This window comes from Etheostoma spectabile, unplaced genomic scaffold (assembly GCF_008692095.1).
Source record: "Etheostoma spectabile isolate EspeVRDwgs_2016 unplaced genomic scaffold, UIUC_Espe_1.0 scaffold00007395, whole genome shotgun sequence".
In the NCBI taxonomy this organism is placed as follows: domain Eukaryota; kingdom Metazoa; phylum Chordata; class Actinopteri; order Perciformes; family Percidae; genus Etheostoma; species Etheostoma spectabile.
In genome coordinates, this window is record NW_022603487.1 from 54,140 (window position 1) to 79,180 (window position 25,041).

General features: G+C 45.6%; 2 protein-coding genes across 11 annotated transcripts; one reads left to right on the forward strand and one right to left on the reverse strand.

Moving 5' to 3' along the window:
• Positions 1 to 1,084: 1,084 nt before the first annotated feature.
• Positions 1,085 to 1,995, forward strand: LOC116678449 (cystatin-A). Its single transcript, XM_032508374.1, has 3 exons — positions 1,085 to 1,217; positions 1,293 to 1,394; positions 1,556 to 1,995. The coding sequence occupies exons 1-3, from the start codon at positions 1,140 to 1,142 to the stop codon at positions 1,673 to 1,675; spliced, it is 300 nt and encodes a 99-aa protein (XP_032364265.1). The 5' UTR covers positions 1,085 to 1,139; the 3' UTR covers positions 1,676 to 1,995.
• A 1,340-nt stretch (positions 1,996 to 3,335) lies between these two features.
• Positions 3,336 to 24,734, reverse strand: LOC116678447 (NACHT, LRR and PYD domains-containing protein 12). Of its 10 annotated transcripts, XM_032508365.1 has the most exons (13): positions 24,669 to 24,733; positions 23,913 to 24,053; positions 19,781 to 19,900; positions 19,462 to 19,571; positions 14,490 to 16,326; positions 12,774 to 12,947; positions 10,553 to 10,726; positions 8,818 to 8,991; positions 8,251 to 8,424; positions 7,217 to 7,390; positions 6,487 to 6,660; positions 4,944 to 5,117; positions 3,336 to 4,104 (listed from the first exon to the last, which is right to left on the reverse strand). In XM_032508365.1, the coding sequence occupies exons 2-13, from the start codon at positions 24,017 to 24,019 to the stop codon at positions 4,095 to 4,097; spliced, it is 3,402 nt and encodes a 1,133-aa protein (XP_032364256.1). In that variant the 5' UTR covers positions 24,020 to 24,053; positions 24,669 to 24,733; the 3' UTR covers positions 3,336 to 4,094. The 10 variants fall into 10 exon arrangements, with proteins under 10 accessions (XP_032364256.1, XP_032364261.1, XP_032364255.1 ...); XM_032508364.1 differs by lacking the exon at positions 3,336 to 4,104 and having other exon boundaries at positions 4,810 to 5,117; positions 24,669 to 24,734; XM_032508370.1 differs by lacking the exons at positions 6,487 to 6,660; positions 7,217 to 7,390 and having other exon boundaries at positions 3,337 to 4,104; positions 24,669 to 24,730.
• Between the last annotated feature and the right edge of the window lie 307 nt (positions 24,735 to 25,041).

A 25,041-nucleotide genomic window follows, 5' to 3' on the forward strand; every position in this document is an offset into this window, starting at 1 on the left:
AAAATATAAGAACAAATATTTAAATATATACAAGATGGGAAAAAAAACAAAACAAAATGTGCAACTGTTTAACTTTGCTAAAATATAAATGAACTTTGTGCTAAATGAAGACGTGTGCTTTCCCTCGCTGATGGTGGAAGACTCTTCCAGAAGCTCCCTCCCTGATAGGACTCACTCCCTGATAGGACTCACTCCCTGATAGGACTCACTCCCTGATAGGACTCACTCCCTGATAGGACTCACTCCCTGATAGGACTCCCTCCCTGATAGGACTCCCTCCCTGATAGGACTCCCTCCCTGATAGGACTCCCTCCCTGATAGGACTCCCTCCCTGATAGGACTCCCTCCCTGATAGGACTCACTCCCTGATAGGACTCACTCCCTGATAGGACACAACGTTCTGGTAAAGGCGCTTCGCCTAAACGCCGAGTCGCAGTCACCTCTCCTAGTGGCTCTAGTCACTCGAGTCCCGGCAACACAATAAAATCTCTCAATGGTGGAGGCGCCAAACCATGTATAACCTTATAGATTAGACAGGCTGATTTAAATCATTTGAAATTAGCAAAATATAAAAGCTTATATTTATCTAAAATTTGGCCATGGTGATACGATGAAGGTTTCTTGTCTAATATTTTCAATGCTCTTTTGTAGCCTACTTTGACTGGCTCAATAGCAGCGTGACTCGTATAGGACCAACTTGTGATACATATACTTGTGATATACTTCTACTTCTACTACTTATATATCTTTAAGGTCCTACAACCATTTTTAACATTCAAGTGACCTCACTGCAACCCCAATATTCCAATAACCCAGTTTGTCCTGAAAAAAATGATGTTCATATCTTACAAGTTATTATAAAATAAATCAGACGGACAATGAATTGTAAACATGGCCTCAGGGCCCAGAGGGTTTAAGTCGTGCCAAGAACACCTTCAGTCTCCATCAGGGTCGGGTCCCAGTGAACACGCCCTTCCTGACGGTTGTTGCACAATAACTGATTTTTCTATCGGGGGGGGGGGGGGGGGGGTAGTCTCTATAAAGCCAAGCACCTGTGATGAGCAGCTGAGACACCTACCAGCCGGCTGACAACCTTGCTCTCTCTCTCTCTCTCTCTCTCTCTCTCTCTCTCTGGTAACATGGCAGACAAGCAGGTTCCCGGAGGATACGGCCCGACAGAGGACGCCAATCAGGAGATTCAGGAGCACTGTGATCAGGTGAGCTGCTGGCTACCTGCCCCCCCCGTCTGATTTAACCTGAACTCACATCCCATTTATTCCCTCCATGCACAGGTGAAGCACCAAGTGGAGAAGGACACAGGAGAGAGTTATCTGGAATTCAAAGCGATAAAATACCGGAGGCAAACTGTGAAGGGAACTAACTTCCTGATCAAGGTAAACACACGTCTCAATGGATGGACTGTTACTGACAGGCAGGGGAGGTCTGTGTTTCTGTGTGTGTCTATGTGTGTGTGTCTGTGTGTCTGTGTGTGTGTGTCTGTGAGTGTGTGTGTCTGTGTGTGTGTAGACGTCTAATCCTCCTCCTGTTATTCCAGGTCCATGTTGGAGGACCGGACTACGTTCATCTGATCGTCTTCCGGGAACTCGGAGGAAAGGTTTCTCTGACTAAAGTCCAGGATCATCAGACCAAAGACAGCCCCCTCCAACATTTTTAACTGATCACACACACACACACACACAAACACACACACAGATACACACACACACACACACACACACAGACACAGAGATACACACACACACACACACACACACACACACACACACAGATACACACACACACACACACAGACACACACACAGTGTGACTATCTGAGTTTCTCTGTGTACCTTCTGTGGTATTTGAATACTTCAGTCTCATGTTAACTTCTTCATTCTGAGATGTTTGATGATGATGATTTTAAATTTATTAACGCTGAGAGATGAAGATATTTGGTGGAATGCGTTAACATTAAAGTTCCCATAATATGAAAAATAAATCTCTTTTTCTGGGATTTGGGGTTATTTTGTGTCTCTGGTGCTTACACACACACACACACACACACACACACACACACACACCATGGTGTTTTTTACCACACGTTTAACTAACACTAAACAGGGGGACACTGTGATTGGCTGTCCCCGTCTAGACTCAGCGTTAACCCCGGCACCCTCAGATGTTTTTATAACTCCGTGTCTGGGTTTATCTTCTATAATAACTTATAAAACATCAACGCTGGTGTCTCCAGTCAGGACACCAACGTCATGTCTTCAGGACAGACTGGACTGTTAGAACATCTGGACTAGGTCAGGTCCCTGGATGGTAAAATGGTTGGAGGACCGCAAAGACAAATTAATAAATAAAACATGAATCTTCCAGATATGAATTGATATCACAGACAGAGACACACAGAAACACACACAGAGACACAGAGACACACACAGAAACACACACAGAGACACAGAGACACAGAGACACACAGACACACACAGAGCAGGACCAGCTGAGCCAGTCTCTCTAAAACCCGTCTCATTTGTCCTGGGAGTCCCCTTGGGAAGACATAATCATCAGAACTTATACAGATGACAAAATACATTTTCTAAAAAAGAAAGTCCAGACGCTTCTGTCCTCATGACATTTACTTATTCCAATAATAACATAATAATATCATATTTATTGATATTACACCCACAGCAATGCTACACAAACATTTGTGTCTGAACAGTTCTCCTTTATGTTTGGAGTCATCCAGTGCAAAAATAAACATTATAAATATGATAAATATTATAAATATCTTTAATACATGTAAGCCCCATCTCCAAACAGATGAACGGTAACAGAACATCTTTGTCCCTCGGATGAGGACAGACGGCCTCATACGGGCCTAATGTGTGACACACCGGCCTTCCATTGGTTAACAAAGACAAAAACAAGCGTCTCCCAAAGCATCATGGGAAACAAAATGGATGGTTAGCATCAGAGCCAGCGGTGATCCATAATTCACAAGTTATGGACATCAAGTGGATCAATCTTGGATGTAAGATTTTGGATTTATTGTTCAAAAACCACAAAAAGGCACGAGTTCCAGGCTGGATAGAAAACCTCCTGTAGGGGCTACAAAGACCCCACAGACACCACAGACCCCACAGACCCCACAGACCCCACAGACCCCACAGACACCACAGACCCCACAGACCCCACAGACCCCACAGACCCCACAGACACCACAGACCCCACAGACCCCACAGACCCCACAGACACCACAGACCCCACAGACCCCACAGACACCACAGACCCCACAGACCCCACAGACTCCACAGACCCCACAGATCCCCCCCCCCTTGACGGTTAGCTTTTAGCTGGAAAAGACGGTAAGTTTCTAGCTCTTATGGCTGTAAAATGATTGAAATATGAATCGAAGATGCCGTTTCTTGTCGTATATCAAACTTAAGAGTGCAACACCGTGAAGTGGCAACGCGGAACACGCGGCAACAGGAAAAACTGTGATAAGCTGCACGAGGAATGTAACCCGTTTCTATGCCACGCCACACAGACCCGTTACCACCAGCAGACTGCAGCAGAGACCAGGATAACAGGAGGACAGCAAGCTGGTTAATGACACTAAATGTAAATGTATTTATATATAAAGCGCTTTTACATCATACAGGATCTATTCACCATCACACACATTCATACACTGTGGCCGAGGCTGCTCATTAGAAACACACTCACTCACACACACATTCACACTCCGATGCGCAGCATCGGGGGCAACTCGGGGTTCAGTCTCCTGCCCAAGGACACTTCGAAATGGGACTGCAGGGCCAGGGATTGAACCACCAACCTTCCGATTGGCAGGCACCCGCTCTACCCCTGAGCCACAGCCGCCCCCCCAGTTAACAACTAACAGTCAGAAACATGTCAAAGTGTCACCAAGGCCAAATTCAGGGCTGGTGCATGATTCAGCATTGATTGGCTTAACGGCCTTGGACACATGGGAGACTGATGTTTACGTTGGCAGTGACCTTAAAAACCCTCCCCCTCTTCCTTCTGTAGACTCGGGGCTTTCTGATCCCTCCCTCCGACAGAGATCACTCCCACCTGAAGAGAAAGGGAAACAGAAGAGATGGATGAGTGTTTTCATCAGCGGTCCGTCAGGGATGCAGCAGGACCAAGAAGAGCAGCCTGCCTCCTTCAGCTCTCATGGTGACGTTGAAGCTCACAGACCTGCACAGGGTTTGGGCATTGAGTCTGAGTCTGCAGGTTTCAATGAAGTACAAAGTGGAAAAAAACTGCTGAAAAGCCTCAAATCACCAGGGTTTCCCCAATGTCCTGCCAGCCTGGCGGCCCACTGGGCCTGAGTAACCCCCACCAGGCCTAAGCCTCTAGCAATTATTTTTATTTTATTTTGAAGAGATTTTCTTAAAGAGTTACAGTGGGGCGGCTTGACCTAGTCATATTTTCAAATCGCCAGTTAGTTTTTAAGCACTGACTTAAAGCATTGACCCGATTCTCGTTTTTGGGTCAAAAGGCCTTTTGACTGGAAGAGCTAGGGGCTGGTTCTATGAAAGAAGATCCTGTGATTTTCAGGCTACAGTCAGACTGATCAGACTGATAAAGATAAACTGATCATTAGTGTTGAAATGAGAGCTCAACCACTTTGAGATCAGATGTAATGTCTCTGGAGATGTGACGCTGTCAGCTGTAATCAAGATGTACTGTATATGTATCCTGCAGACACAAACACAACAGTCATCTTCACATCAACTCAAACACATGATCTGATTGGTTGACTGTTCTCTCTCAGTTACCATTTTCCTCTCACAGCTTCACTGTGAAGGTTACAGCTTTACAGGAAATACTGGGTCTCTGCTTTGATACTAACTGTTTAGTTCAATTCTGCTGAAACCAGCACGGACTGACTCCACCTCTCTACTGACCTCACAGTCTCCAGTCTGCAGTCTGGACTCTCCTTCAGATCACACAGCAGCTTCCCGTCTGAATCCTTCAGGCTGTTGTCACTCAGGTCCAGCTCTCTCAGGTGGGAGGGGTTGGACTTCAGCGCTGAGGCCAGAGCAGCACAGCTGGTCTCCGTCAAACTGCAGCCAATCAATCTGAATAAAGAATTAATGATGTAACTTTAGAATACAGAGTTCCTGCTTGCAGTCATTTAGTCTTTAATAATCTGTTCAGAGAAGTAAGTTTACAAGTTTAACAGTTGGAGTCTCCATCCACTTAAACATAACAGACTGCAGCTTGGATTAATATTGACGTTATAGGTTGATCATTTATTTATGTTGCAAAACTTCAGAAAAATCTACATTGTTTTGCTTTATCAATGTGTAATATTCACGTTGTGACAAAAATAACAGTTTGAAAAAATATATTGACTTGCAAATTAGGCCCAACGGTGCCTCGCACGAAGTGTAAGGAACCTGTTGGTTTTGCAAATGGAACCAAAGATTTGGATTTTAACAACCGAATGTGCCTCTCCAAGTCATTGGGGTCCTCACAGCTGTTCCTGGTGCTCTGCTCGGGCTGTGTGCAACATTTGAAGTGAACTTCCTGGGCATCCGGCCAGGACGTGCTGGGAGGGGGGGGGGGCCTTCATCGCTGCTGGCAGCTTTAATTTGCTGTTTTATTTTGTAGTCCCTCTGTTTATTTAAATTTATTTTTAAATTTATTTTATTTATTTGATTAGGACAATGCACATTAATGAACATTTCTGTAATTGGCCAGTGTTAGCCAATTGGCTATATTTCAACTGTAGTCCTACCTAGGATGCATGTCTTTTATTTATCATGAGTCCTGTCTTGTTTTACTTCCTGCCTGGTGTGTTTTCCTGTGATTGTCTGCCCGGCCCTAATTCATTTCACCTAGAGCTCTTAACCTCAGAACGGTGTGCACCGTTTCACTACGGATTCTTGGTTGAAGGACATGCATCCCCGGAACAATGTGTGCAACGGGCTTTGAGATTTGTGGGTTTGTCTTTTGTTCATTGGCTCAGCTGATAGCCAATCAGCAGAGATGTGTCTGTAAACTCGTGGTAATAAAAAGGAGGAGCTCACACAGAAGGATCTCCCTTTACCTTTTGCCTGTCTGCAAAACCTGGAAACCTTTTTTTATAAACTTTCAAAATCTTCTGATTGCCTCCTCGTCTCTAACCTCCGCATTTTGGGTCCCAGTCTGCTGTTTCCAAATCGTGACAATCACAATATTAATGATTGAAGTGAACCAGTCTTACACCTTGCAGGTAAAGGCCCTGAACCCCCAAACAAGAGCTGTCAGTTATCCTGGCTGATTTAACTTCTTCCCAGGACTGTGTGGTTGAGTTTTAGACTGATTGACAGCTTCTTGATCTTATGTCATTTACCTTTGTGCAACATTAAATAATGTTCATTTAATTTGTAAAAAATGTTTATGTTTAAAGAAAAAAAAATCTCAATAAAAAGATGTTTAAAAAAAGATAACATGATGTCTGACCTCAGAGTCTTCAGTCTACAGTCTGGACTCTCCAGAAAACCACACAGCTGCTCCACTCCTGAGTCCTGCAGCTTGTTTTTACTCAGCTGCAGCTCCCTCAGATGGGAGGGGTTGGACTTTAGAGCTGAGGCCAGAGAACCACAGCTGGTCTCTGACAACCTGCAGACACTCAATCTGAAAATAAATGAAAATAAAAATTAAAAATTGATTTATAATCCAATTAGATGTGTAGAGGTTTTAAATGTGTAGCTCAACATTCAATGATCTTTTCCCTAAAATGAGTAGAGACTTCGTCTTTGTGTTATTGGGGATCATCTTTATGTCAGCCTTCTACAAACATCTTCCAAATGTCACCACAACATTCATATACCTGTTCATTTCTAATCAGATTAATAACATGCTGCTGATCTCAGAGGATCAACTCTATATTGATAATTTAAACAGCTGAGTTCTAAAGGATCAATATGAATGATTATCCATTTAAAACTCATATCAGTTAAGAGGATTGGCTGCATACAGACAATTTAACCATTATGAAGATTCTTTTACTTTAACAACAAACAACTTCTCTAGTTTCTTCTAACATTTTTTGTGACTGCAGGCTAACTTTACTACAAGAAGAATGAAAATAAGAACAAAAGGAAATTTACCACATTATGTTTGTACATAAATCAAGTTCAGTTGTTAATTAGACATATCTATAACAGTAACAGAGAGGGAGTGAACGTACCTCAGAGTCTCCAATCTACAGTTTGGATCCTCCAGAAAACCACACAGCAGATTTAAACCTGAGTCCTGCAGCTCGTTGTAACTCAGGTCCAGCTCCATCAGATGGGAGGGGTTGGACTTCAGAGCTGAGACCAGAGAAGCACAGCTGGTCTCTGACAAACTGCAGTCCCACAATCTGAATAAAGAATAAATGATGTGACAATCTTCCTGCTTGAAATCATTCAGTGTTTATAAATCTGTTAAAAGGTGAAGATATAGAATGTAGAAGTGTAGAAGAAGAAAAAACACCTGAATCCAACAGGAGGACACTTTGATAGATAGGACTTTAACATTTCAATTCAATTTCATTTATAGAATCAATTCATAACAACAGTCATCTTGGGACACTTTAGAGATAGAGTAGATATAGACGACACTCTATGATTTACAAGGACCCAACAGTAATTCCCCCAAGAGCATTTAGTGCAACAGTGGTGAGGAAGAAACCTGGGACAGACCCAGGCTCTTGGTAGGTGGTGTCTGACGGTGCCGGTAGTCAACAAGACAATTAACAAGATGAAAATCGTACAGACTCTAACTTTAAGACACTTGTAGGCTATCCAAAAGTGAACTTGTATAATGAAGAGTTTGAAACGTTCTTTCTTCTTTGGGTAAAGTTTTTAATTGCAATGAATGAATATTTCCTAGAAATAAAAAAAGTATTTACAATTTTAAGTCTTGATTAAGTGCTTGTAACAAAAGCTGGTTTGACAGTAAGAACCGTGTGTTCCCCACACCTACAGGCTCACTGATTACCTGTTCATTTAAAACACCCCTGCTGTGATACCTATCACCATGTAACCAAGCTACCCTATACTACACCCTAGTGGTCAGAGTGTATATTACAGACATTTAATGAATAAAAACAATAACTCAATCGGCTCCTACAATACTAATTGTGGATCAGTATAATATCAGCCCTATATCTGCAGTTTAGGGTCACTACAACTTCCATTCATATTAATCTCAGCAGAGAACTAAAACATGGTGTCTGACCTGAGAGTCTCCAGTCCACAGTCTGGACTCTCCAGAAAACCACACAGCTGCTTCACGTCTGAATCCTGCAGCTGGTTGTTACTCAGCTCCAGAACTCTCAGATGGGAGGGGTTGGACTTCAGAGCTGAGGTCAGGGACGCACAGCTGGTCTCTGACAAACTGCAGTCATACAATCTGAAAAAGAAAAAAATAAGTAGATAAAAGTAGAGAGTTTGTTTAACACTTTGAAATGAACAGAAACTATAGAAATATTTCTACTTCAGAAAATAAACCTAATTCATTTAAAACCAGTATCAGTTCAGATAATCTTATGTATATACATGCGGTCATTTAACAATTATAAACATTCATTTACTTTTACAGCTATCATTGAACAATTTCTGCAGTTTATTTAACAAAAAAAGTATTCTGGGACTGCAAACTAAATTTATTAGAAGAAAAATGAAAATATGAACAAAAGGAATTGTAGAACTTTATAGATCTAAGTTATGATTGTACATGAATTAGGTTCAATTATTAATTAAAGATATTAGATCTATAACATTAACAGAGAGTCAGTGAACTGACCTCAGAGTCTCCAGTCTACAGTCTGGACTCTCCAGAAAACCACACAGCAGCTTTACTCCTGAGTCCTGCAGCTGGTTGTTTCTCAGGTCCAGCTCTCTCAGATGGGAGGGGTTGGACTTCAGAGCTGAGGCCAGAGAAGCACAGCTGGTCTCTGACAAACTGCAGCGCCTCAATCTAAATAAAGAATAAATGATTTAACATTAGGAGACAACGTTCCTGCTTCATTCAGTGTTTAATCATCTGTTCAGAGCTGAAGGTTTAGAAGATTAGAAGATTTCAAACACCTGATCCCAAAGGGATGCAGGGTAAAAAACTGTAAAATACAAAAAGAGCTCTAATTAATCTTTAATGACAATGTGCTGCTACTTCAACTAAAGGCATGCAGAACTACACCGTTTAGTAAAGTATTCACAAAGACCTTGTCCTCCGGTGCCGGTCTATCTACCTTATTCCTGGGGGTGCTAATGTAAAAAAGAACATGGGTGAAACGTCCGATAAGATGGCGGGAGAAGTATTCCAACTGTATTTTGTGTGCTAATTAGCAAAGAGGTAAAAAGTATTTTCAGGCATTTTTCAGATTGTTAGCTACGCCAAGCCGAAAACCTTTAAGAAAGATTATTTCCTGCATGTCTTCCCCTCTCTCTCCCCTTTCTCACCTGGCTGTCCTAACAAATAAAGGAGGAAAAGCCCAAAATATAATCTTTAAATAAAAGAAGAAAGATGTCGTTAAGGAGCTCAGTAACAACATGTGCTGTTCGTGCTTGTGTATATAACCAGACCAAAATAATTAAAGTGAACACAGGCCTGAAAGCAGTGTAGAGCATTCCTGTCAACAATGGTACATCGCCTCCAAAAAGACCACCAATCACAAAGAATTTGGCTGAAGATTTATTTTTTTTGCAATTTAGGATTTTATTTTTGACAGGACGGCTTAGACATGAAAGGGAGATAGAAGGGAAACCTCAGCCCAGGATAACCCGTACCCAACGATTCTTCTGGGTTACGAGAAGCCGCCAGAGAAGAGACGTCAACCCAGGATTTTGAATGGGGATGCAACAGTTATAGATGTTGTTGGCACGATTATTTAGCCTGAAAAATAATCTTGGCTTCACAATTTTTACTCATTACTTAATTATAATAACTATATATAATTTCACTGCTAATTGATTAAATCACATGAACACTCTAGATTTTGTTATTTTTTTGCTACCTTTTGAAACAGAAATAACACAGTAACACTTTTAAGAATTATTATATAATCAATCATAAACCTTTTTATTTAAATTCACCATTCACCATTCACCATTCATCATTCAAAAGATTAGAGACTAGAAGTGAATCAGTCACACATCAAACCAAGGCAAGGCAGTAACAGGGATGTCTTCTTAAAAAGAAGAACCTTTTTAGGACTGGAAGCAGCCCTGCTACCTGTTAGAGCTGCTAGACCAGCTGCACCTGTCACAGGGAGATAGGCAGCATGATGCCAAGGAATAAATGTGATGGAGGGATCTATTAGCAGCCTTATGTCCCAGAGGGGGTGAAGAGGAGTAGGTAAGGTTAAGTGGTAACGTCAGTGACATGTTTGAGTTTTAGCTTCTATGAACATAACGTTATCATCAGTGCAAACGTCGGCTCCTGACCCGTTACCTGTTAACTGTAACATTACCATTAACATACACAGGCTAACGTTAGCTGTTAACAAGCTAACACACAGAAGTGAAACATGGTGTCTGACCTCAGAGTCTCCAGTCTACAGTCTGGACTCTCCAGAAAACCACACAGCTGTTTCACGTCTGAGTCCTGCAGCTCGTTGTGACTCAGGTTCAGCAGTCTCAGGTGGGAGGGGTTGGACTTCAGAGCTGAGGTCAGAGAAGCACAGCTGGTCCCCGACAAACTGCAGTCCCTCAACCTGAATAAAGAATCAATGATGTGACTTTAGAAGACAACGGGCCTCATCAATCTTTCTTAAGAACAAATTTTATTCTTAAACCGGACTTACGCAGTTTTCACGTACTTTAGATTCTGGTATTTACCCATGTTTTCTTATTTGGGATTTGTTGTTAAGTAAGAACACAATCTACACAATCTTACGCAAAATTCAGAGCTGAAAGCTGAAATGTTTGTATGTTAAACCATTTACATCCATTGTAATTTAAAATATTAATAGTTCTTTATAATTTTTTTAATAATTCTTTTCATTATTTACACGTAATTATATGTTTGTTTGTTTTAATAATCTATTTGCTGCGTGCTTGCAGCAGTACCTCCACTTTTGGAGTCGAGGTCTTCTCGTCTTTTTCGACATTTCTCTAACTGTGCACACAACACGGCCCTGCCATAGAATGCCCTTTTATGGGAATTAACGGGGCATTTACCTGTGCTACATAGGAGCAATGGGCACAATTACAACAACTATGGGATTCATCAGAGTCCCAAGAACACACCTGCTAACAATTCTGCTCTTTGAGAACACGTTATGAACCAGATATAGACTTTAAGAATTTAAGAAATTTAAGAATGAACCTAGGAAGATATTGTTGATTGGGGCCCATTGGTCCTGCTTGAAATCATTCAGTGTTTAGTAATCTGCACAGAGCAGAAGGTTTAGAGTGTAGAAGTCTGGAAGATGGAGACTCCAAACCAAAATCAAAGGATCTACATTAGTCTCCCAGAGAGACACAGAGAAATTGCGGCTAGAGTTACAACAGAGACACAACAGGGTTAAAACATTAAAAATAAAAATGTACATTGAACATTGAGTCAAACATATACATTAATAAATTCATAGTCATACGTTCATCGCTGATCATTGAGCACCTGTTGTATCTGTTATATTTACCCAGAGGACCCTGTCCCTCTTTCTTGAGTTCAACAGCTCAAACTCTGAAAACAACACAGAGACTTAGATAATCATGGAGATTTCATCATGTAGGCGCTGTGGAAGACGGCTGCCTCTCCAGTAGCTCTCCGGTTTTCTAGCTCTTTTTTACTTACTCGAGTGCAGTCTCTCTCCCACTCTCCCCTACTATCTCCTATTTTTGTCTACTTTGTTGTGTGGAGACTTTCTTTCTCTCTCCCACCTGCCTGCTGTTTTCCTGGGAAACTTTCGGGAAAACAACCTGCAGCTGGCCTCTCCTCCTGTGCTGTCTTTACACACACACACACACACACACACACATACTCACATACACACCCCGTCCCTATCCCTACCCCCCTCCAAACTGACTGCCTCGGGGACCTTCTTTTTGTGTTTCTTCACCCCCTGCCCCAGTCACCTCAAATAATCCCTTCATGTAACCACATGTTCTGTGTGTTGTCCTGTGCATCATTGTATTACTTTGTGTTTATTGTATTCTTATTTTTTCTCCTTCTCATGCTGTATCGGATGCTGGTAACTTTAATTTCCTGGCGGGAGTCATCCCAAAGGGATTAATAAAGCTAAGTCTAAGTATAAGTCTAAGTCTAGTCTATAAAACGGTCTTAATTGTTGCCTGATCAAAAAGCTCCTGCGGGTTGAGAGGTGCAGGTGTTCCAGGAATTTGCCTGCCGTCTTGACCAGATTGAATATCTATGAGTTTTGGATTTGACTGTCAGATTTACAAACCAGCTGGTAATACTGTACCGAAGAATTGACTCTATTGTTGCTCTTTAGAAGATTAACATGATATTTTTACAGACCCCAAACACTCTAGCAACAGGATGCATGTTGAAAACAAGGTACATCAAATGAGGCATGTTGGATTCAAAAACTTTACTGTTTCTTTCAGTCTCTTCTGTTTCTTCTTATTCATAACAATCATTTTTAAGCAAAATATTAAGACAGATGTTTGTTTTTGAAATAAAAAATGAAAAAATAAATAAGGCTATGTCTCTTTTGAAGACTTTAGATGAATTTACATCCGCTTTATTACTGAACCCTGCATCACACTGTACATGCTAACAACACATGGACTGACCTTAAAGTCTCCAGTCTACATTGTGGACTCTGCAGTCCAGCAGACAGATGCTTCACTCCTGAATCCTGCAGCTTGTTGTGACTCAGGTCCAGCTCTCTCAGATGGGAGGGGTTGGACTTCAGAGCTGAGGCCACGACTCCACAGTGAGCCTCTGAGAGTCCCGAGTTAGATAGTCTGTGATTACAGATAGTAAAATATTTCAAATTGAATAACATCTGGTACTTTATCATAAAAAATAGACAATGCCTTTTGATCACAAAACACATGAAGAAGAATGTGTAGTTCAGCTGGTCAGTCATTGATCACAAGTGTCCCTGAGCAACATAATGAACCCATCCAGCTGCTTTGGACCACTGTTTCTGACAGCTGACTGAAAGGAACATGTGTGTCAGGTTGTGGTTTACAGGCTGCTGTGATTTGTGTTTGTTAAACTTTATTTTAATTTAATGTTCAGTGAACCTTAAAATTGCTGCAGGTTGTAACTACACTCGTGTTATTATGTCACCTCATCTCCTTTTCATCTTTTAATAAATTCATTTAATTACTTCTGTTGCATTTAAAGTATAATTAGTACAAAAGTTTATATTATTATAATTGTATGGCTAATTTTCCGCCAGTGGAAAATAATATAACTGTATGCTGCTATTTTCTCTGCATATCCAGCCTTTAGTGTTACTGGAATGGAAACATTTTGTACGACAGTTTAAATTTGCAAACTGATAAAACTTCCATTCAAATACTACCAGAGAGAGAGAGAGAGAGAGAGAGAGAGAGAGAGAGAGAGAGAGAGAGAGAGAGAGAGAGAGAGAGAGAGAGAGAGAGAGAGAGACAGAGAGAGAGAGAGAGACAGAGAGAGAGAGAGAGAGAGAGAGACAGACAGAGAGAGAGAGAGAGAGAGAGAGAGAGAGAGAGAGAGAGAGATAGACAGAGAGAGAGATTTCTCACTGTCAACAAATTAAACTCACTTCTATAAAATGAATTAGTTCAGAAACATCTCGTAAAAATATTAAAGCAATAATTAAATGAAAACCGTTTAAAAATAGTTTAAACTTCAGGTGGTATTAGTTCCAGCAGATCACAGATATTACACGTCTGTGTGTCTTTATATAAAATAGAAACATTATAGAAACAAAGTGCAGTCACTGTATACATTATGTATGTGTATATATACACTTATGTATGTGTACATATACACTTATGTATGTGTATATATACACTCATGTATGTGTATATATACACTTATGTATGTGTACATATACTTTCCTGGAGAAGGCAGCGGTGTCTTATGGACCTCTACTTGTTTTGTAACATGAAATGTAAGTGAATTTTATGAATGTGTTATATTAATACAGACGTGTCTGTATTCGTCCGCTGTATTATGCATTAGTATCAGCAGGGCGTGCAGGGCGTGCAGGGCGTGCAGGGTGTGCAGGGCGTGTAGGGCGTGCAGGGCGTGCAGGGCGTGCAGGGTGTGCAGGGCGTGCAGGGTGTGCAGGGCGTGCAGGGTGTGCAGGGTGTGCAGGGCGTGCAGGGTGTGCAGGGCGTGCAGGGTGTGCAGGGCGTGCAGGGCGTGCAGGGCGTGCAGGGCGTGCAGGGCCCCACGGTCTACAGAGCATTATCGTTTAGCAGCGTCGATGCTCATGGTTTAGTTTGGTTATCAGGCTTCCTGTGGGGATCTCTTCACATTACTTTCGAGTGAATCACATCTGGACTTACCGAGCCTTTCTGCAGTTCCTCACAGCTGGAACCAGTCTCAGTCGTCCCTGGTCTGATGTTTTGTACTTCTGCAGGTCCAACTCATCCAGAACCTCCTCTGACATCTGCAGCATGTAGGCCAGAGCTGAGCAGTGGATCTCAGAGAGTTCCTTCCCTGATCTGTTCTCAGACTTCAGGAACTCTTGGATCTCCTGATGGACTGAGTGGTCCTTCATCTCCATCAGACAGTGGAAGATGTTGATGCTTCTGTCAGGAGAGATCTCATAACTGTTCATCTCCTTCAGGTTGTTGATGGCTCTCTGGATGATTTCTGGACTGTTGTCTGTCTGACCCAGCAGACCTCCTAAGAGTCTCTGGTTTGACTCCAGAGAGAGGCCATGAAGGAAGCGGACAAACAGGTCCAGGTGGCCATTTTCACTCTCAAGGGATTTCTGCACAGCTCTCTTAAGGAAGACATCCAGGGATGAATCAATGTAGCCTTTTTCCTGAAACTCCTTCAGGGATGGGTCAATGTTTTTATAGCGCCAGTCCCAGTCTGGTCCCAGGAAGTCCTTGAGTACCTGTGTGTTCCTGTTGGTGTAACAGTGGAAAAGATAGACTGCAGCCAGAAACTCCTGAACGCTCAGATGAACAAAGCAGTAGACTGATTTCTGGAAGACAACACTCTCTCTTTTGAAGATCTGTGAACAGACTCCTGAGTACAGCGAGGCCTCTGTGACATCCAGACCACAGCGCTCCAGGTCTTCTTGGTAGAACATGATGTTTCCTTTCTCCAGCTGTTCAAACGCCAGCCTCCCCAGCTTCAGAAGAACTTCCCCGTCGGCCTCCATCAGCTCCTGTGGACTCGTCTCATGTCCCTCAGCGTACTTGAGCTTCTTCCTCTTTGTCTGAACCAGCAGGAAGTGGGAGTACATGTCAGTCAGGGTCTTGGGCAGCTCTCCTCTCTGGTCTGTAGTCAACATGTGGTCCAGGACTGTAGCAGTGATCCAGCAGAAGACTGGGATCAGACACATGATGTGGAGGCTCCTGGAGGTCTTGATGTGGGAGATGATTCTCCTGGACAGCTCTTCATCACTGACTCTCTTCCTGAAGTACTCCTCCTTCTGGGGGTCAGTAAAGCCTCGTACTTCTGTTACCCTGTCAACACACGCAGGAGGGATCTGATTGGCTGCTGCAGGTCGGGACGTGATCCAGACGAGAGCCGAGGGAAGCAGCTTCCCCTGGATGAGGTTTGTCAACAGCAGGTTGACTGAGGACTTGTGTGTGACATCAGGAACAGCCTCATCGTTGTTGAAATCCAGTGAAAGTCTGCTTTCATCCAGGCCGTCAAAGATGAAGAGAAGTCTGGAGGCAGCGAGCTGGTCTGCTGGGACCTCCTGTAATGTTGGATGGAAAACACGGACCAGCTCCAGAAGACTGTACTGCTCATCTCTGATCAGGTTCAGCTCCCTGAAGGAAAGAGGAATCACCAGATCGACATCTTGGTTCTCCAACCCCTCGGCCCAGTCCAGACAGAACTTCTGCACTGAGAAGGTTTTTCCAACGCCAGCGACGCCGATCATCAGAACCACTCTGATGGGTTTCTGTTGGCCAGGTGAGGCTTTAAAGATGTCGCTGCACTGGATCGGAGAGTCGTGGAGGATCTTCTTCTTGGAAGCTGTCTCCAGCTGCCTCACCTCATGTTGGGTATTAACATCTTCACTCAGTTCCTCTGTGATGCAGAGGACTGTGTAGATCCTGCAGAGGAGGGTTCCACTTCCTGTTTGATCACTTCCTTCAGTCACACGTTCACATGTCCTCTTCACACTGATCTTATGTCCATGTTGTCCACTAATTCCTAAAAAAGGACAAAAGGGGAGAGACAAAACTAAAGACTAAAGAAAAGTGAGTACGTCTCCTTTTCATGCTCCAAATTATATATACAGATATATCCATGCTCAGAGTATGAGGGTCCTGAACAGTACCTAGGTAAGGACTACTAGCCAGTCAGAAGCAGAGTATGAGGGCCCTGACAGTACCTAGGTAAGGACTACTAGCCAGTCAGGAGCAGAGTATGAGGGCCCTGACAGTACCTAGGTAAGGACTACTAGCCAATCAGGAGCGAGTATGAGGGCCCTGACAGTACCTAGGTAAGGACTACTAGCCAGTCAGAAGCAGAGTATGAGGGCCCTGACAGTACCTAGGTAAGGACTACTAGCCAGTCAGGAGCAGAGTATGAGGCCCTGACAGTACCTAGGTAAGGACTACTAGCCAGTCAGGAGCAGAGTATGAGGGTCCTGACAGTACCTAGGTAAGGACTACTAGCCAGTCAGGAGCAGAGTATGAGGCCCTGACAGTACCTAGGTAAGGACTACTAGCCAGTCAGAAGGAGAGTATGAGGGTCCTGACAGTACCTAGGTAAGGACTACTAGCCAGTCAGGAGCAGAGTATGAGGCCCTGACAGTACCTAGGTAAGGACTACTAGCCAGTCAGGAGCAGAGTATGAGGCCCTGACAGTACCTAGGTAAGGACTACTAGCCAGTCAGGAGCAGAGTATGAGGCCCTGACAGTACCTAGGTAAGGACTACTAGCCAGTCAGGAGCAGAGTATGAGGCCCTGACAGTACCTAGGTAAGGACTACTAGCCAGTCAGGAGCAGAGTATGAGGGTCCTGACAGTACCTAGGTAAGGACTACTAGCAAGTCAGAAGCAGAGTATGAGGCCCTGACAGTACCTAGGTAAGGACTACTAGCCAGTCAGGAGCAGAGTATGAGGGCCCTGACAGTACCTAGGTAAGGACTACTAGCCAGTCAGAAGCAGAGTATGAGGCCCTGACAGTACCTAGGTAAGGACTACTAGCCAGTCAGAAGCAGAGTATGAGGCCCTGACAGTACCTAGGTAAGGACTACTAGCCAGTCAGAAGCAGAGTATGAGGCCCTGACAGTACCTAGGTAAGGACTACTAGCCAGTCAGAAGCAGAGTATGAGGGTGTACCCTGACAGTACCTAGGTAAGGACTACTAGCCAGTCAGGAGCAGAGTATGAGGGTGTACCCTGACAGTACCTAGGTAAGGACTACTAGCCAGTCAGGAGCAGAGTATGAGGGCCCTGACAGTACCTAGGTAAGGACTACTAGCCAGTCAGGAGCAGAGTATGAGGGCCCTGACAGTACCTAGGTAAGGACTACTAGCCAGTCAGGAGCAGAGTATGAGGGCCCTGACAGTACCTAGGTAAGGACTACTAGCCAGTCAGGAGCAGAGTATGAGGGTGTACCCTGACAGTACCTAGGTAAGGACTACTAGCCAGTCAGGAGCAGAGTATGAGGGCCCTGACAGTACCTAGGTAAGGACTACTAGCCAGTCAGAAGCAGAGTATGAGGGCCCTGACAGTACCTAGGTAAGGACTACTAGCCAGTCAGGAGCAGAGTATGAGGACTACTAGCCAGTCAGAAGCAGAGTATGAGGGTGTACCCTGACAGTACCTAGGTAAGGACTACTAGCCAGTCAGGAGCAGTATGAGGCCCTGACAGTACCTAGGTAAGGACTACTAGCCAGTCAGGAGCAGAGTATGAGGGTCCTGACAGTACCTAGGTAAGGACTACTAGCAAGTCAGAAGCAGAGTATGAGGCCCTGACAGTACCTAGGTAAGGACTACTAGCCAGTCAGAAGCAGAGTATGAGGGTGTACCCTGACAGTACCTAGGTAAGGACTACTAGCCAGTCAGGAGCAGAGTATGAGGGCCCTGACAGTACCTAGGTAAGGACTACTAGCCAGTCAGAAGCAGAGTATGAGGGCCCTGACAGTACCTAGGTAAGGACTACTAGCCAGTCAGGAGCAGAGTATGAGGGCCCTGACAGTACCTAGGTAAGGACTACTAGCCAGTCAGAAGCAGAGTATGAGGGCCCTGACAGTACCTAGGTAAGGACTACTAGCCAGTCAGGAGCAGAGTATGAGGGCCCTGACAGTACCTAGGTAAGGACTACTAGCCAGTCAGAAGCAGAGTATGAGGGTGTACCCTGACAGTACCTAGGTAAGGACTACTAGCCAGTCAGGAGCAGAGTATGAGGGCCCTGACAGTACCTAGGTAAGGACTACTAGCCAGTCAGGAGCAGAGTATGAGGGCCCTGACAGTACCTAGGTAAGGACTACTAGCCAGTCAGAAGCAGAGTATGAGGGCCCTGACAGTACCTAGGTAAGGACTACTAGCCAGTCAGGAGCAGAGTATGAAGGTCCTGACAGTACCTAGGTAAGGACTACTAGCCAGTCAGGAGCAGAGTATGAGGCCCTGACAGTACCTAGGTAAGGACTACTAGCCAGTCAGGAGCAGAGTATGAGGGCCCTGACAGTACCTAAGTAAGGACTACTAGCCAGTCAGGAGCAGAGTATGAGGGCCCTGACAGTACCTAGGTAAGGACTACTAGCCAGTCAGAAGCAGAGTATGAGGGTCCTGAACAGTACCTAGGTAAGGACTACTAGCCAGTCAGGAGCAGAGTACGAGGGTCCTGACAGTACCTAGGTAAGGACTACTAGCCAGTCAGGAGCAGAGTATGAGGGCCCTGACAGTACCTAGGTAAGGACTACTAGCCAGTCAGAAGCAGAGTATGAGGGCCCTGACAGTACCTAGGTAAGGACTACTAGCCAGTCAGAAGCAGAGTATGAGGGTCCTGAACAGTACCTAGGTAAGGACTACTAGCCAGTCAGAAGCAGAGTATGAGGGCCCTGACAGTACCTAGGTAAGGACTACTAGCCAGTCAGGAGCAGAGTATGAGGGCCCTGACAGTACCTAGGTAAGGACTACTAGCCAGTCAGGAGCAGAGTATGAGGGCCCTGACAGTACCTAGGTAAGGACTACTAGCCAGTCAGAAGCAGAGTATGAGGGTCCTGACAGTACCTAGGTAAGGACTACTAGCCAGTCAGAAGCAGAGTATGAGGGCCCTGACAGTACCATGTTCTATAGATGCTGTTCAGACACAAGGACTTAAGCAGAGTTACGTACGTTGTCCAGAGCTGCTCTGGATGGCTGCCTCCGGTCCAGCTCTGGTTCTGGTTCTGGTTCTGGTTCTGGGCGGTTGCCCCTCCTCAGAAACATCTTTCCTCTTCTTCTTTCTGTGTAGACATTTCTTTATAAGTGACATCATGATATCTGTCCGACACGTCTCACAGAGCTGCCTTTCTGTGGGAATTTAAAAATGTCTTAACTCCCACGCTCCTGATTACATGAAGCCAGACTACAGGATCAACAAAGAGGCAAGGACACAGGACAGAGGACATGAGTCAGCAGGTCTCTAACAGCGAGTCAGCAGCAGGTCTCTGACCTTGTGTCTGAGGGTCCAGGTTCAGGGCTGAGGTTTGGGGGGTAGTCTCTGGACCAGTCACTCTTCATGGACCGACAGCCGGACTCTGCTCCGTCCTCTTCCTCCATCCAATCCAATCCACTTTATTTGTATAGCACATTTTACAAACACAAAGTTACCAAAGTGCTGCACAGAAAACTCAAACATACAAAACAATTAATGTAAAATATTGTAAAAACAAAATAAGAGCATCTGGTTTAAAAAGATAAAAAATAGATAAAAATAATAAATACTAAAATACAATAAAACATTAAGAGCCATCAGAGGACCACACAACTCACATGGAGTTAAAAGCCAAAGAATAAAAATGTGTCTTAAGACGAGACTTAAAACACTCAACTGTTGGGGCTGTTGGGACATGGAGGGGCTGTTGGGACATGGAGGGGGTGTTGGGACATGGAGGGACATGGTGGGACATGGAGGGACATGGTGGGACATGGGGGGGCTGTTGGGACATGGAGGGGCTGTTGGGCCATGGAGGGGGTGTTGGGACATGGAGGGACATGGTGGGACATGGAGGGACATGGTGGGACCTGGGGGGGCTGTTGGGACATGGAGGGGCTGTTGGGCCATGGAGGGGGTTTGGGACATGGAGGGACATGGTGGGACATGGAGGGACATGGGGGGACATGGGGGGGCTGTTGGGACATGGAGGGGCTGTTGGGCCATGGAGGGGGTGTTGGGACATGGAGGGACATGGTGGGACATGGAGGGACATGGTGGGACATGGGGGGGCTGTTGGGACATGGAGGGGCTGTTGGGCATGGAGGGGCTGTTGGGCCATGGAGGGGGTGTTGGGACATGGAGGACATGGTGGGACATGGAGGGACATGGTGGGACATGGGGGGGCTGTTGGGACATGGAGGGGCTGTTGGGCCATGGAGGGGGTGTTGGGACATGGAGGGACATGGTGGGACATGGAGGGACATGGTGGGACATGGGGGGGCTGTTGGGACATGGAGGGGCTGTTGGGCCATGGAGGGGGTGTTGGGACATGGAGGGACATGGTGGGACATGGAGGGACATGGTGGGACATGGGGGGGCTGTTGGGACATGGAGGGGCTGTTGGGCCATGGAGGGGCTGTTGGGCCATGGAGGGACATGGTGGGACATGGAGGGACATGGTGGGACATGGGGGGGCTGTTGGGACATGGAGGGGCTGTTGGGCATGGAGGGGCTGTTGGCCATGGAGGGGCTGTTGGGCCATGGAGGGACATGGTGGGACATGGAGGGACATGGTGGGACATGGGGGGCTGTTGGGCCATGGAGGGGCTGTTGGGCCATGGAGGGGCTGTTGGGCCATGGAGGGACATGGTGGGACATGGAGGGACATGGTGGGACATGGGGGGGCTGTTGGGACATGGAGGGGCTGTTGGGCCATGGAGGGGCTGTTGGGCCATGGAGGGACATGGTGGGACATGGAGGGACATGGTGGGACATGGGGGGGCTGTTGGGCCATGGAGGGGCTGTTGGGCCATGGAGGGGCTGTTGGGCCATGGAGGGACATGGTGGGACATGGAGGGACATGGTGGGACATGGAGGGACATGGTGGGACATGGGGGGCTGTTGGGCCATGGAGGGGCTGTTGGGGCTGTTGGGACATGGGGGGGCAGAGCGTTCCAGAGTCTAGGTCCAGCCACAGAAAAGGCCCTGTCCCCCCGAGTTTTAAGTCTCGTCTTTGGGACCACAAGCTGGAGCTGGCTCTCTGACCTCAGGGACCGCGCCGGCCTATAAATCTGGATCAGGTCTGAGATATATGTTGGGGCCGGTCCATTCACAGCTTTAAAAACAAACAATAAAATCTTAAAATCAATCCTAAACCGTACAGGAAGCCAGTGCAATGAGGCAAGAACTGGACTTATATGAGCGCGCTTTTTAGTTCCAGTTAAAAGACGTGCTGCAGAATTTTGGACTAACTGTGAGTGTGAAAGTGCTTTGTGACTTACACCGATATACAGTCTCTAAACGAGAAGAAATAAAAGCATGTATAGCTTGTTCAAAACTGTTAAAAGACAAAAACGGTTTAACTTTGGCTAAAAGACGAAGATGATAAAAACTAGATTTCACGACTGCATTTATTTGTTTGTCAAGTTTAAAATCACTGTCTATTTTTACCCCAAGGGTAGTTACAACAGGATGCACAGAATCACTGAGGGGGCCCAAGTCGATCATAGAGTTAGTGGGGCCAAACGGCATGATCTCAGTTTTACTCTCATTTAGTTTTAAAAGATTTTGGGCTAACCACGCTTTGACGTCATTTAAACAGTTTAGTAGGGGTCCATCACACCATCCGCCCTGGTCTGGTCTGAGCTCAGTCTGACAGGTTGGTAATTATGATTAATAATGATTTACATCCTTTGTTATAATTAGACTCTTTGCATAGAATAATATTCTGATTAGTCTTTTCTGTGAGTCAGCAGCAGGTCCCTAACAGTGAGTCAGCAGGTCTCTAACAGTGAGTCAGCAGGTCTCTAACAGTGAGTCAGCAGCAGGTCTCTAACAGTGAGTCAGCAGGTCTCTAACAGTGAGTCAGCAGGTCTCTAACAGTGAGTCAGCAGGTCTCTAACAGTGAGTCAGCAGCAGGTCCTCTAACAGTGAGTCAGCAGGTCTCTAACAGTGAGTCAGCAGCAGGTCTCTAACAGTGAGTCAGCAGCAGGTCTCTAACAGTGAGTCAGCAGCAGGTCTCTAACAGTGAGTCAGCAGGTCTCTAACAGTGAGTTAGCAGGTCTCTAACAGAGAGTCAGCAGGTCTCTAACAGTGAGTCCAGCAGGTCTCTAACAGTGAGTCAGCAGCAGGTCTCTAACAGTGAGTCAGCAGCAGGTCTCTAACAGTGAGTCAGCAGCAGGTCTCTAACAGTGAGTCAGCAGCAGGTCTCTAACAGTGAGTCAGCAGGTCTCTAACAGTGAGTCAGCAGGTCTCTAACAGTGAGTCAGCAGCAGGTCTCTAACAGTGAGTCAGCAGCAGGTCCCTAACAGTGAGTCAGCAGCAGGTCTCTAACAGTGAGTCAGCAGGTCTCTAACAGTGAGTCAGCAGGTCTCTAACAGTGAGTCAGCAGCAGTCTCTAACAGTGAGTCAGCAGCAGGTCTCTAACAGTGAGTCAGCAGCAGGTCTCTAACAGTGAGTCAGCAGCAGGTCTCTAACAGTGAGTCAGCAGGTCTCTAACAGTGAGTCAGCAGGTCTCTAACAGTGAGTCAGCAGCAGGTCTCTAACAGTGAGTCAGCAGCAGGTCCCTAACAGTGAGTCAGCAGGTCTCTAACAGTGAGTCAGCAGGTCTCTAAAGTGAGTCAGCAGGTCTCTAACAGTGAGTTAGCAGGTCTCTAACAGTGAGTCAGCAGGTCTCTAACAGTGAGTCAGCAGGTCTCTAACAGTGAGTCAGCAGCAGGTCTCTACAGTGAGTCAGCAGGTCTCTACAGTGAGTCCGCAGGTCTCTAACAGTGAGTCAGCAGTCTCTAACAGTGAGTCGCAGCAGGTCTCTAACAGTGAGTCAGCAGGTCTCTAACAGTGAGTCAGCAGGTCCCTAACAGTGAGTCAGCAGCAGGTCTCTAACAGTGAGTCTGCAGCAGGTCTCTAACAGTGAGTCAGCAGCAGGTCTCTAACAGTGAGTCAGCAGGTCTCTAACAGTGAGTCTGCAGCAGGTCTCTAACAGCGAGTCAGCAGCAGGTCTCTAACAGTGAGTCGCAGGTCTCTAACAGTGATTCTGCAGCAGGTCTCTAACAGTGAGTCAGCAGCAGGTCTCTAACAGTGAGTCAGCAGGTCTCTAACAGTGAGTCAGCAGGTCTCTAACAGTGAGTCAGCAGGTCTCTAACAGTGAGTCAGCAGCAGGTCTCTAACATGAGTCAGCAGGTCTCTAACAGTGAGTCTGCAGCAGGTCTCTAACAGTGAGTCAGCCGGTCTCTAACAGCGAGTCAGCAGCAGGTCTCTAACAATGAGTCAGCAGCAGGTCTCTAACAGTGAGTCAGCAGGTCTCTAACAGTGAGTCTGCAGCAGGTCTCTAACAGTGAGTCTGCAGCAGGTCTCTAACAGTGAGTCAGCAGGTCTCTAACAGCGAGTCAGCAGCAGGTCTCTAACAGTGAGTCAGCAGCAGGTCTCTGACCTTGTGTCTGAGGGTCCAGGTTCAGGGCTGAGGTTTGGGGGGTAGTCTCTGGACCAGTCACTCTTCATAGACCGACAGCCGGACTCTGCTCCGTCCTCTTCCTCCATCACACCATCCGCCCTGGTCTGGTCTGAGCTCAGTCTGACAGGTTGGTAATTATGATTAATTATGATTAATTATGTCTTTTCTCTCTGTGAAATTAAACTGTGGGTTGTCTTTGATTAATTCATTATTAATTCTAATTAATTATTGATTGTATAATTAATCATTCAATTCAATTTTATTAATAGTATCAATTCATAACGAGCGTTATCTGGAGACACTCAATGGACCCTCCATGAACGGAGTAACAGCAGCCAGTTCTCCCCCAGAGGACACACACACACACACACACACACACACACACACACACACCACACACACACACACACACCACACCAAACACACACACACACCACACACACACACACACACACACACACACACACACACACCACACACACACACCCCGAGTGTGTCTCACTATCTTTCTGGGGACCGGCCATGACGTAGTGCATTCCTTAGCCCACCCCCCTTCACCCTAATCTGATTCTAACCCTGGTCCTAAACCCGAGTCTCACCATCAGCCCTTTGAAGTTGTGGGTCCAGACTCACGTCCACTCTAACATGTCTGTCCTCTACTGTCCTCAGGGACAAACGGACTCAGACTGAAACAGTAAAATATTAAATATTAAATATTAAATGATGAACACTCACCAGCGGCGGAGACGTTCTCCTGCTGCAACACTAGATGGAGTCTACACACTTTCACTTTCACTGCTCCCTCCCCCTCCTCTGTAAACAGGACATCCTGTCTCTGTGTGTCTGGGTGTGTCTCTGAGTTAGTCTCTGTGCATGTCTGTGCGTGTGTCTCTGTGTGTGTCTCTGTGCATGTCTGTGTGTGTGTCTGTGTCTCTGTGCGTGTCTGTCTCTGTGTGTGTGTCTCTGTGCATGTCTGTGTGTGTGTCTGTGTCTCTGTGCGTGTCTGTCTCTGTGTGTGTGTGTGTCTCTGTGCGTGTCTGTGTGTGTGCGCGTCTGTGTGTGTGTGTGTCTCTGAGTGTGTGTGTCTGTGTGTGTGTGTCTCATAATG